A 13,748-nucleotide genomic window follows, 5' to 3' on the forward strand; every position below is an offset into this window, starting at 1 on the left:
GGTTTGAATTTTGTTAAGTCTCTCCCCCTTTGCTCTGCTTCACACACAGTATCTGCCCATTCTTCCTTTAGAATGGCTGTTTCATCCCCCGCCTTTTCTCCTTTCCTGCCTCCTCAGTGGCTCTGCCTTATTGCCACATGTCTGGGGTGTGGCTGGAGCTCCACCCTGGGGCCCCCTGCCTGAGCCGCTTCGCCTGCTCCGCCAGTCCCACACTGGCCCACGCCTGGTCTTTCCGAGTGCTGCTTCGACCTTGGCTTTCCTCCCCCACATCTTCCAAACCAGGAGAGCATGCATGGCAGCTCCTTCACTGGCCCTAGCGCTCTGCCTTTGAAATCCTTCCTTGCACAGGCCCTGGTTACAAGTCACACTTGTCCAAAGGAAGTCTGTCACCACCTAGCAGCAGCAGGTAGCTGGGGCCCATCCCCGCAGCACTGCCCCTCAGCCAGGCCCCGCTGGCTTTCTCTGTGCTCGCCTTTGCTTTCATGGCTCTCCATGAGCCCCTGCTCCGTGGGTCTGTCTGGAATCCCTGCTGGGTAATAGGTGGAATCGGCACCAGGAGGGCTTCCAAGAGAGGCAGCCTAGCACAGTGGTTGAGACTCTGGGGTAAAATCCCCAGTCTGCTTCTTACTAATTCTGTGACCTTAGGCAAGTCACTAACCTCTCTCTGCCTCATTTTCTTCATCTGTAAAATGGGAATGCCACAGTAGTGACCTCACAGGGCTGTTATGAGGATTAAATGAGTTGATATATGTAACATTCTTGGAATGCAACTTGCACATAATAAACACTATATAAGTATATTTTAAATAAATATTACCAAGGATGACCTAAAAAGAAGGCCACCAGGAAAAATGCTGTATCTGGATTCTCTGGCATGTAAACCACTCTCAGTTTTCACCTTCCTTTAAATGGTCCTTTTTACAACCTGTAACCAGTCCTCACCTATTTGAATCTTTGCAATTGGAAATCTTGGAAAGCACAGTTCTTAGAGTTGTCTATGGTCATGATGCATGCACTCTGGGTCCAGCAACTGAACCCAATGAGGAAGAATGAATAAAATGTGGTCACGTTGTGATGTGGCCAAGGACAGGAGCCCTACATGTCTGCTTTCAGATTCTCTCTCTGTAGTTGAAGCCTGTTGGGCCTCTGAGGCTCCCCTCATCTGGACCCTGAACATCAAAGGCTTCTGAAGAAAGGTCACAGGTGAGTGGGAGCCCATGACCCTTGGGACTGGTGGTACCAAGCTTCAGCAACTGATAAGGCTGGCAAGACACTGAAACTTCTAACCCACAGAAAACTCCTGAGATCTTGCTCACTCTTGGGAATTGATGTATTCTTATTTTCCCTTGAAATCTAAGAAATTTTGCAGCTTATTCAGTTACTCACTCTCATCAATTCTTTTCATATCCATTTGCTTTTTAACTGTTTTTCTCCCTTTGCTTCCTCTTTTCTTCTGAATTCTTACTGACACTGAAATCCAGAACAAGTGCATACCATCTGTATCAAGGTGGCTGCCTTTTTCTGAAGGGAAGTGCCAGGTCAGGGAAAAGGGCACAGAGCAGACTTGAATTTTGAAGCATGAAGATACCTGAGAGATCATCTGCTCAAATTCCCCTTTTACCGATACAAATAATGAAACAAGGGTACACAACAAGCCAGTGGCAATTAGAACATTTTCTGTGTCCAAATCCATCATTTTTCTCCACTATCCTAGGACACTGATTATGGGTAATTCCTTCATTTATCAGCCATTGGCACCGGCTATGTGATAGTCACTGGCTCATGATGGAAAATGTGAGAGATAACTCCATTCTCCTTCCTACCCTGACCACAGTTATCATCTTATGAGGAATAGCTTGAAGGTTTTTGGAGATGAGCATATTGTTTGAGGGATTGCTTTTGGGTCATTAAAAAAAATGTGACTAAAGGATACTGAAATAGCTGAATGGCATCTTTACTGAGATGTGGTCTATATGGCCCCTGATTTCTTGAAGTGTGATGTTTAAGAGTAGGACCTTGGAGCAAATAACAAAACTAGGCCATAGAACAAGGAAAGCAGGGAAGGAATGGAAGTCTTATGGTGGTGCTGGCAGAGTGGGAGGTGACCCGGTCAATCTTTACCATGCAGATCTTGAAGGTTGCACTAGTAGCTATAGAAGTGACCAGCCCTTGGAGGGCCACAGGTGAAGTCACATGGTGGTGGTCTACCTATTTAACATGTGTGGGAGGGACGGGGGACGTCACTCAATAAGTTCTCCAGTGAAGAAGTCAGCTACTGACTGTGCTTACATAGAGCTCTTCAAAATCACATCTGCATATCATTGGCTTCTTTTTACTTCTCTTTAATTATAAGAATAGCAGTATAACAACATTGCCACAGAACATTTAGAAAATAGAAAATATCCACAATTTGAACACTACCACAGTTATCACTTTTGCATACATATTTTTATACAATACAGGCAAGATCTTACACAGAATTCTCCCATGGATTCAGTAACCTGAGTATGTATTATGCACCTGTTCTGTATCCAGTCAGTCCTGATAATAATACAAGTGAATAATGATAATAATGATGCCTCAAAATATTCCTAAAAGTTCATTCAAAAGCACCACCTCACATATGACATGTCATCTCCACAGCAGCCCTGGGTGATAGACATAAGTTATTCTCCATGTTTTACATGAGAAAAAGTTTAGAGATGCCCTGCCTAAAGTTATCCAGTACATAAATAGTGGTGACTGAATTCAAACACAGGTTCCACTCTGCCATGCTGCCCCACTTGCTTGCACATGGTGACTGGCTTAAAGAAGTCGGCAGTTTTGTTGAAGGAACAAGCACAGGTGCAAGTCAGTTCTACCCAAATGTATAAATGAACAACTGCCACATGAATGACATAGGAAATGTGCTGATAAGGAGACTTGCAAGTAGCCTAGAATAAATGCCTCTGAGAGATACGGGGCCTGTGTGCTTTGTAAATGTAAGTAGGAAGTGGTGAAGAAAAGCGGGGAGAGGGCTTCCTAAGAACAATATCTGGATATCACATATAGAGGGGATAGGCTATTTTGGTAGGACTGAACCTGAAATGCCAAGCTCAATCTGGCATTTTTTCATTGGTTATCAGAAAGCATCTGAGTTTTATAGTGGAAATTGACAAAACGGAAGTGACATTTTAGAAAATTGATCTGGTGATATCATGTAAGGTGGATGGGAAGAGGAATGGACCAGAGGCAGAGACGAAGTAGTTGGTTCTTGCAGTGGTCAAAAGAAGAAACTAGGAGAACCGCTATCAGAGCCCTGGTAGTAGAACTGGGGAAGGGCCGTGAGGTGCAGCTCACAGGGACTTGGCAGGATTCAGGCCCAGAGAGGTCTCAGAAGCACTGAGAGAGTGGCAGAGAATACATCAAAAATAAGATGAAGGTTTCAAGCCCCTGCAGGTGGAAGAATGGCAGTGTTACTAATAGAAACAGTTAAGTCAGAAAAGGATACAGTCTGACAGGTGAGATGAATTGGATTTTAGATGCAGAATCATAGAATTTTAGAACCACATCGGGCAGGACATTTTTGTAAGGACATTCTTTAAATGAAGCTTTACATAGAAGTCCTATATTATAAAACAGAACAAAGTAGGAAAGGAGTGGGAATCTTAGAGGGCTGTCCACCCCTGGGACCTTCCATGTTACCTCTGAAGAGCTGATGAGGTTCCACAGAGCAGTATTCAGAGATGATTGACCTCACCCAGTACTCTCGTTTTTAGGCAAGTGATCTAAGGCTTGAAACTGTTGGGTAACTTGCCCAAGGTCAACCAGTTGCTAGTGGAAGAGCCAAGGCTAAAACTCAAGTAAGCAGTGTCTCTCCTACCACCTCAGGGACACCTGTCGTTTTGAAATCGAATTAGGCAGCGGTAAATCTAAGCAGAAAAGCCCAGTGCTCTGGTGATGAGAAGGAACAGAAGTTAGGGAGTTAAGTGTGATGATAGTTCAGCCCATAAGAATGAAAGATCTCTGATAAAAGGCAAAAAAAAAAAGATAAAATGGTGACTGAACTTCAGCAAGTACCAAAGTTAGAGTGTAAGAGGAGGAAGAATGCACCCATCTTCTTCATGGGTACTGGGCCAGCAGCACGAATAAAACAGCCGGTGAAGACTAAACAAAAAATTAGGACAAAGGCCAGGGCCTCCTACATAACAGAAGCAAGTGAGGCAGAGGGTTTAAGAGGGGGTGATGTCAATGATGTCAAAACGAAGGCAGGAAATACAGGCATCCCTGAAAATCTTTCAAAGGACAGTTTCATGGAACGATTGAAGAGAAAGTGGAGCTTTTGGGTGGTAGGTAGGGCAGTAACCACGGTGGGTGTACCCCACATATTCAAGAAGCTTCTCAGCAGAAAGAAAACAGCACAGAAGGTAAGGAGGTCACAGGAATAATGAAGGGAAACCAAGGGACTTTATAAAGCTTAAGTTCTTCGGGGCCGTAGGTGGGTCGAGGGAAACAAAAACAAAACTACAAAGCACAATGCTTGCTCAGTAAGTCATTGGATAGAAGCTTTTCTAAATGGATAAATTACTCTGAACATTTCTCAAAGTAACTGATAAAGATTGTTAAAGGGGAAATTTGCACCTTCAGGTAGCTAAGTCTTTATGAAGTCTTAAAAAAAAGTCCATGATATCTAGTTTTCAGTTACTGAAAACCTCTTCTCCCAGCCTTTTAATGATTTAAGTGTCACAGATATAAGAGTTAAAAGATGGACTGAGAAAAAATGTATTTGATAATCGTGTTCATTCTCCTGCCAATTGCAGAAGTGTTACTTACTGTGCATTTTCTAGTCTGCAGTGCTTTCTGCCTTGTCAAGTAAATGGTGTTCTTGCCACTTCCCTTGGAATACTATTGCATAATCCTGTTGATCTCACTGTGAGGAAACCCTTGATCCTCATCCTAATGTTTCCTTCCCATTGTATACTTAGTACACCGTTAGCAATTCATCCTTGGCAACCTCCTTCACCTCCCAACCCCATCCATTCTTATCCACATCCAATTTGCAGTCTCAAGCACCTTTCCCACAACACCCAATAGACACACAATTCTTCAGGGCATGTGACACTTAGAGGGTAAAGGGTTTCAATGTGATAAAAGATAGTCTTCATGATTTTATGCTTCTAATGATAAAACTCCCATTCTGATAAGGTCCCTTGCATTTTCTGGAGATTTGGAGTGAGAAGTAGTAATAAGGACAGTGACATTTAAAAGGAGCAAAGCCTTTCTAACATATAGTCAAATGTTTCAATGAAATGTGTCCCCAATTACTAAATAGGGAAGTTGGAACATCCTAAGTAGAGAATGTGAAACTCTTAAGATAGGACTTAGATTTGAAGTAGGTTTTTTCCAGAATTAGAGATAAAGCATAAACTGGTTATGTCCTCTGATATCCTTGAAAATGTGCTCCCTTAGTGCTTAATATTATGGGCAATTTTTCTCTCCTGTGATGAGTTGTTCTCAGAGAAGATTTTGGCAAGTCCCCCATTTGAGGTTTTCTTGTGTGCTGCCAGACGCCAGCCTGGCATCACCAGACATAGCCTCATGGATCTTACACCCTGATCCTCCCCAGCAGAGAGGGGCCAGATGGAAGCCTGTACATGCAGTCAGTTATGTGACAGGAGAGGAACACTCGGCTTGGGGAATGACCTCTTCTATATAAAACAGTAAGCAAGCCTTTTCTTTGTCCCCTAAGGAGACATCAGGGTTGCTTGCAGCAAGTACAAACCTGAGAAATAGCCCGTAAACAGAGCTGTCAGAGTCTTGGTTCTAAGTTCAAAAATCTGTACATCCTGCTTTCTCCAAAATATCTTGACAAGATGTCCAAGAAATCTTAAGTTCAGCATTTCCAGAACTGAATGCATCATCTTCTCCCATCCGTGCTTCTTTCTCTATTTCCCTGCTTGCCAAGGCACTTATCCTCAGCATTTTCCTCATCCATCAGGTCGCCAGATTTCTTTAAATTCTACCTCTTAAATATCTGTTACGTTTTGCACTCTGCACACCATTGACTTGGTTTTGACCCTCATCGTGTAAATGTAAAAAATAAGTAGACTATCGCAGGAGGCTCCAACCTGGCATTCCTGCCACCACTTTCACTTGCCTCCAAACCAATATCTTAAAATACAGAATTGTTCGTGTAACTTCGCTGCTGAATACCCTTCATTAGTTAAGCCTTCCAGATAAAATCCAAACTCCTTATCAGGATCTACCTACTTCTCCAGCTTTATCTACTTACATTTCCTATAAGGAATAATGTCTGTCTTACAGACTGTTTATAAGAATTTCTTGCTCCTGGGTCAAGCATTCACTTATTGCCACATTGGACTCCATATCCTTAAAAACTTTGCATTCCCTGGCATAAAGTAGGCATGTAATACATGTATGCAGCACAAAGGACTATTGGGTGGCTTAAAGTAAAAACAGGCTTAGCTTAAATACAACAAGGATTTAGCTTGAGAAATTATTAACTTCCACATTCTCTCTGTATATTCCCTTCACCTTAACTAGTCATGATGAAGGAGCTCTTTTGACAAAGCCTGGATGGTCATTTAGATTTGTCGGCACTAAAAACGGAAAGAGGGGATGGCTGTGGCTTAGATCCACTTTGCACTTCGTAGATGACTCCAAACCTGCAGCTTACTAAAAACTGTAACTCTCTTGTTCAGTCGAACAACTCTATTATAAATACAGATGAGTCAAATTAACTGTTTTTTCTCAGAAACCCATGACTCACGAGTCATACACTACTCTTCCCCTGTTCCATTACAGCGGGAAAAGATAAAAGCACAGCACGTCAAGTGGCTACTTAAAATCACTATCTTGTCTTCTGGCCCTTAAAACACATTCATATTAACTTTAAATTTTGTCTGTGGCAAAATATATGACCCAAGCATTCACCCATCTCATTAACTATGTGACTCTGCCGACAAGAGTCTGAGCTCTTACATTATTCCAAGGCAGGCTTGGGCTCCAGGGTGCTTAGTCAGTAGGAGCTCTTCTGAGTGGTCACAGTTGGTCCACGTCACTAAGTGTTGCTAGATACCCAAATCTCTCATTAATATGCTTGGATATCCCTTCAACTATCATGGAAATGACAGTTCCCCTTTTACAGATTTCTGAGCCAATTTATTATAATATGTGAAGCACTCCGTGGAGCCGACCCGATTAGGTTCATTACTTCTTGTACCACTTACCAGCACAACTTTTCTGCTTCCTGGGGGAGTCAGAAAAGCAGCACCACCTCCACCCCGGACAGAAGTCACAGCGATACCCAAAAGCTGCAGCAGCTGCCCAGCCTGCTCTCTGCAGGCCCCGGCCTGCTGGGCTGTTGTCAGAGGCTTGCGGAGCAGTGCGCCCACCACAGTAACTGAGGACGACCGCACAGGAGAGCACCATTCACAGTCAGTGGAACACACGCTACAACATTGACTCTCAAGAAATATTTCTACAGAGAGGTGGTCCTAGGACTTATCATCCACATTTACTCAACCCTAAAATACCATCACAGCAACAGGCACTGGCAGGCTGGACCTGCCTCCTTGAAGATGCCGCTGACCCAGTAACCTTTGGTGGGGCTGCTCAGGGTTCCCCTTTCTTTATGACCCCAGCTTTGGACACGGGGATAGGTGCCCACATCACCCATGAGGGGTCTCAGTCTACTCTGCCCTGGTCATTTCTTGTTTCTCCCAATGTGCTGCCTCCCTCCGTGGCCCATTTCCCTCACTAAAGCTGGATTCTCAACTGTGTCATGGCCACAGGATACCACTCAGTTTTGGCAATTAATGCAATCCTATTGCCTGCTAAACTCTTCTCAATGATTTCACTTGGCCCCAATTATCATCCAGCTGTGAACATATCACCCTTTCTTGGAAATATTGTTTCCACTCAGCCCTGGGGTTCATTATTTATATTTTTCTTAAATGATGCAATCATCCTAGGTAATATTTTTCCATCCTCTTTCTCCTAAATCTCCTCTAGCCCTTAAAGCATATCCATATGTTATTTCGTGACAGAAGGAATTCCTGCTTTCTTCCCAGTAACTCCACTTTATGAAATGTTCCAAGTCATGTATTAGTCATGTATTAAGCTATCTACATAAATCTTTGGGTTTGTTCTGTTTTTAAGTTCTAGATTGTTTCAACCAGGACTGATTCCCAAAATCCCTTTTTTGGAAGTATAGAAGCATCTTTCATTTATAAGGACCTTTTATGTCCACCTAGCTCCAGACTTGCCTCGGACCATTCCTGAAACTCTTTCTGCCCCCTCTGAGGGCATTCATGCTATCACCCTCCGGCCTCAGCGGGCACCCTCAGTCAGCCAAGATCTTATCTTCTGATATATCACATCACTGTGATTCCCTCAATGCTTTGCATTGCCCATCTTTACTCTTACTCAATTTTGATCACTCAGTCTTCAGCGGGTGTATAAGTCTGACCTTCAGGAGGAACCTCCAAAATGCTCACCAAATATTACCAACTGCATTTTCTCTAGAGAGCCTTCTTTCCCAGCAATTTCTAATTATGCTTGATTTACAAAGTAGTAGCTCATAGGTTAAATTCAGCTTATAGATCTGTTTTGACTGACATGCATTGAGTTTTTTATTTTTCTATGAGTGCCTTCAGACAGGGTTTTTGCTTTTATATGCTCAACATGCTGCCAAAAATTTCCTATGGTCTTTTATCTGGCCATCTTTATTAACTTGCATTAACTAGCTAAATATCTATCCTATAACCAGTTCCAGTCCTGGTATCACCTGCAGAACCATTTGCCCAGACCTTCTAAGTTTTCCTTTGTCCCTCCCTATACTCTATCCTCTGGAAGATTCCTCACTGTCTAATGGAAACAGTAACCTTAACTCTTCGCTTACTGTGGTAGTCCTTTGAGACCTATCTTCCAGTAAGAAATTTCCCTCCAGCAAGACTCAAATAATTCTACTGTCCCCAATATGTGGGTCTCTGACTATTACATTTTATTTTCTATTAAGTCATCTGTATTCTGAGTTCTAATATCAAGTCTGGGAGAATATGAATTAAGTCTTTTTGTTTTTAAGTTAAAAGACCACAGAAAGTTCTAAAAATAATCCAGCCTCAGTGTTTCATGTGTGATTGGTTTACAATTCTCCATTTTTAGTTTCCAAAGAAAAGAATTTCCTAACCTTTGCTTTATCTAACCTTTTACAGTTATGTATAAGGATATATATTTCCCCTTAAACACTCCCAACAACAATTCTTTCTCACCTTTCCAACAGATGCTATTTCCCCACACACTCACACAAATTATTAGCATAGTATTGTAAGTCAGTCCATTTATGCTTGGGGGGAAATTTTTCATATTTGAAATAAAAACATGTTAAAGTAGCTACAGTCAAATATGACTTTTGCTAGGAGTTTAATCAGAACATGGATGAAACCTAAAATGATTTGTGCCAAATTTGCTAGTTCTGTAGATACAGCTAGGAACCTAAACTTTAGAATGAATCTTGTATGGTTGGGCACATAGGTCAATTACTTATAAAAGTTTATCTTGAGTTATAAATGGCAATGATGACCTCTTTTGTAGAATTTAAAAAACTTGGTAGCTCTTATTGAAATGCACAGAATCTACATAAACACCTGTGGTTTTTGTTTTTTTAACTTTATAGGAAATCAATGTGTTGACAGTTGCACTGGTCAACCAAGACCGAGATAACAATATTGAGAAAAGAAGCCAAGGTTTAAAATCAGAGAAAGAAGCTCTACTAATCGGTAAGGAAATTCTGTTCTCCTGAATTCTTAGCTACTTCACTTAATATTTAAGTAATTCACTTCGAACTTAACAATATGAACAGCTTTGCCTTCTAGTCAAAGATGAGGTTAGTTTTGTCAAGATTCTATTACATATGCTTCAAATTAGGGACATACAGATTTCGCTCTTCTGTAACCATGTGTATTAGTTGGTTATCTGACAAAACTGAATCCAAGAAGACAGATTAATTTGCATCTCACATGTTACAAATGTGTATTTCAGAATTTGAACACATTGCTTCCACCTGGAGGCCAGGTTGGGTCCAGTCCGAAAGTTCTAAACCAAGCCAGATCTCCAGCCTCAAGAAAGGCCACATCCTAAAAAACATTCATTTGCCCCTCAAAATATATGTAGGCTTACTTTTCTTTGTCTGGAATATATCTAGGTTGACTTTTCAGGTCCTCATAATCAGATCCAGAAGTAGTACTTATGCTCACAAGGAAGAGTTCTGATGAGGATGTGCTGCTAACAGGCCTGTGATCCCACTTTAGAAAACTGTATATTTAAGGCTGTCTCCAAAGCCCTCAAATCCAGAGAAGGAGAAGCCACCACCCTCACCTCATTATGCACAGCACTGACTGGAGCTGGGCCTTGGCACGAATCCTAGTTGAGGGGGAGGTCCAAGTTTAGACTGGCTCCTCCATGGCATGGCTGAGAGTGAAGGATGAGGCTGTTGTGCATGTGAGATGAATAATTGTTCTGCAGTTCGTTATCTGGCAGTAGCACCCAGCTGCATTTTCTCTATACTGCATACACTCACCTCAAAATGATGGGTACACCAGGGCCTGTAGAAGCTGGCACAGGAGGAATTAAATTCAAAAGATAGTCCAAACTTCATCCATCATATATAGATTTTTCAACTACAGGGTTATTGAATATGACATCAACTTAGAGATACTCCAAGGAAAACCAATTATTTTTTTCTCTGTGATGATATACAGCTGTAGTAACACGCCAAGCACAAGTTTCATAAGACATGCTGATGTACTATCAGTTCCAGGAATCCAAAATGAACCCATATACAGTTGGCAACTGGATGTTTCTTCTATTGGAATATATGTCAAACTCTGACAATTGTTTCTCTCTCTCAGTGTGACAAAATTGTGATTTTCTCCATGATGCTTTTAGGGTCTGAACAAAGTGCATAATAATCAGCAGTAAATTTTCCCTCTTTATTTACACACAGACCAGTTGAAGGTTAAAAAAAATGGGAATGGGTCTCTGATTTTCTTTCTTTCCTGCCTGTCACTACAGATTCCTTCTCCTTATATGTTCTACTTGGGGAACACAGTTCGTTTATAATGTCTTCTAAATAGTTACCATATATATATACAGACACACAAGTATGTATTTTTTCAATCAGCTGCCCTAAAAATGTTTAAAAGGATATGCTTTACACACTTTAGGTTAATGGGAATAGATAGGAAGGTTACATTTATAATGTGTCACCTCTGCTAAGGTCTTTAGTATTAGAAAAAAACTTTTCAAATTTGTAAAGTCAAGTGTGTTAGAAAGAAAAAAAAACTGTCAGGATCTTCAGTAAAAAGAAGACACAGCCAACTCTAAATTTTCTAGGACTTTTCCACTCACTTTTGGTCTTTTCAACTAGTCTACCTCTATTAGCATTTGAAGTTCAGGGTTAAGCAAAAGAGAAACAGCATGGGACACTCATTTTGAATCAATATATGAGAAATGTTCAAGTAGAAAGGAGGCTGGAGAGTCAAGTTATTGATTAAATTTAGGAGTTTTCCCTTCATTTCTCTGTTGCCTCTCAGCCTCAATATTTCATTTTACTTCCCTTAATGAAAGTTTGATTACAATTGTGTTTTCCTGCTCAAACTCACCCCCTAAATCCCTTGGTACTTACACTGTTCTGTAGGTAAAGACAGACTAGTCATCCAAAAGGATGCCAAGGTAAAGGGTTTCCAATTCTGGCAAAATGGGTCCTGCCGAAGGATCAGTTGCTCCCTACCATTAAAGATGCCTCTTTGCTAACTGAGTTTGTCCATTCGTACTTTGTACAAACCTGAATGTTGGAACCAAGCAACATCTCCTGAATCTAGGTAAGGACAGTGATAGAGACAAAATGACAGAACATGGGGCTAAAACTGTGTTGGACCAGGCTAGAGACATAAAGGAGTTTCTGGTGCTGGGGCTACTCTTTGCTGAGAAATACTTGCAGGTACAATGATTCTGGAAGTCAGTCCCTGGACTTCTGACACATCTGGAGGGGTCAGGAATACCCTTTGCATTTTCCCTGGAATCTTCCCATGGAATAATTAAAACCATACAGAGGGTACAGTGGGCCTGATCAAAGACAGTCTAGAAGGCCAGGAACACAGCAAAAAAAGACCTTCTCTGAATTGGAAATACTTACTGGGAAAATCTCCATCACATAGGGGTGACTACAGTATATGCTATAAGCTAATATATTCAAATAACACCCTCTTGGGACACCCAAATGTTATGTAAAATGCACAGTGGCCCAAATCTTGGTTTCCTGGAAGAGAAAGGAGGAATGAAAAATGAGCTGTTCAAATGGATTCCATCCACAGAGAACATAAAACCGAGGCTAGAAACTTCCTAAACAACAAGCATTCCTAGTTATTTGTGATTATTTGTTACACTAATTTATCTGGGCAAAAGTGTTTATTCTTTGTGAACATTCTCATGTCCATTTGATTAAATTGAGTCTTTAAGGCAATAAGTTAGGCATACAGAAGATCACTGGAATTTCACTGGTAACATTATTTGGGACTTTGCAGATTTAGATTCTGAATCCCTTAGGAGTTCAACCATTCTGCCAAATTTTCTGCTTAACAATTAATGGGGATTGAGTGCTACATTCCAACTCAACTAAAGAGGACAGGCCCTTAGAAAGCTCTTTATTGTGATTTCTAGATTATTTACTTTGCAATCAATCCTTCTGAAGACAGGTGGATATTATAACTGGACCCAAAAGAATTACATTTTTATGGAACATTGCACAGTAGCATTTTACATCTTACTCTGTAGTACCTGCATATTAGGTCAGCTTGACATGCCCAATGTCAGTGCCAGAACTCCTAGTTCATATCACATATGGCCTATATGTTGGATTCGGTATGCACTGATCTCATGTGTGATAGAATGAGTCAATACTTTCGATTTAGAGCTTTTGTTAAAGCTTTGAAGATGTGTTTGGCTGGAAATCGCTGGCTATTGTTATAAAGGAAAATGGATCAAAATTTTTTTGTGATAGGCAAATAGCTCTGAGAAGATGTTGACAGTATAACTCTGGTGTGTAGCATGCCATTTTCTCTTGCTTTTTAATTAATTCTAACACAATGGATTTCCAAACCTCGCAGCACTGACTGGCACCCTGGTAATGCTAATCATCATTGTAACTCCCAGCCAGATATAGTCAAGACTTTCTCAACAACTCTATTTACGAAGTATCTGTTCTTCAAAACTTCCCTGGACCCCTGAAAAGCAAACTTCTTTACATTTTACATGGACTCCTCTGCAGATCAGGACATACCTATTGTGGGTAACCAAGACCCTTCTTTACGTCAAGCACTTCCCCTTCCTACCACCACTGCCACCGCCATTTCTGTCCCTGTTACCATTACACACGTCTGCACACACTCGTCTATATCTGAATTGGAATGTTCTCCCTAATGCATGGGTTTTAGAAAGCAGATAAAAGGAATGTAGAGAAATATACTTAAAGAAGGTTGAGTGGTAATTTTTGGTGTTTTCATTGACTAGACTCGAGCCTATATTTAGGGTGCACCTGAGAAAAGTAATCTGGCAAGTGTATTCTTCTCTGAAAGCTACTGACCATAAAGAGTGAGTCACTGACCTAAATCTGGATTCCAAGACACAACTGTCTATATCAATAAATCAATAATATTTGTCAAGAGCCTACTAGAAAAATTACCAGCCTT

At 41.1% G+C, this 13,748-nt stretch overlaps 1 protein-coding gene across 16 annotated transcripts in view; it reads left to right on the forward strand.

Annotated features, from left to right (window-relative positions):
- Nucleotides 1–13,748, forward strand: part of ENOX1 (ecto-NOX disulfide-thiol exchanger 1) — a 572,438-nt gene that overhangs the window by 541,165 nt on the left and 17,525 nt on the right. For all 16 annotated transcript variants that reach the window (XM_057494467.1, XM_057494476.1, XM_057494470.1 and 13 more), the window contains one exon: nt 9,677–9,779. In XM_057494467.1, the coding sequence (XP_057350450.1) occupies nt 9,677–9,779 (103 nt within the window). The remainder of the gene's footprint in view (nt 1–9,676; nt 9,780–13,748) is intronic.

Source organism: Manis pentadactyla, chromosome 17, assembly GCF_030020395.1.
Source record: "Manis pentadactyla isolate mManPen7 chromosome 17, mManPen7.hap1, whole genome shotgun sequence".
In the NCBI taxonomy this organism is placed as follows: domain Eukaryota; kingdom Metazoa; phylum Chordata; class Mammalia; order Pholidota; family Manidae; genus Manis; species Manis pentadactyla.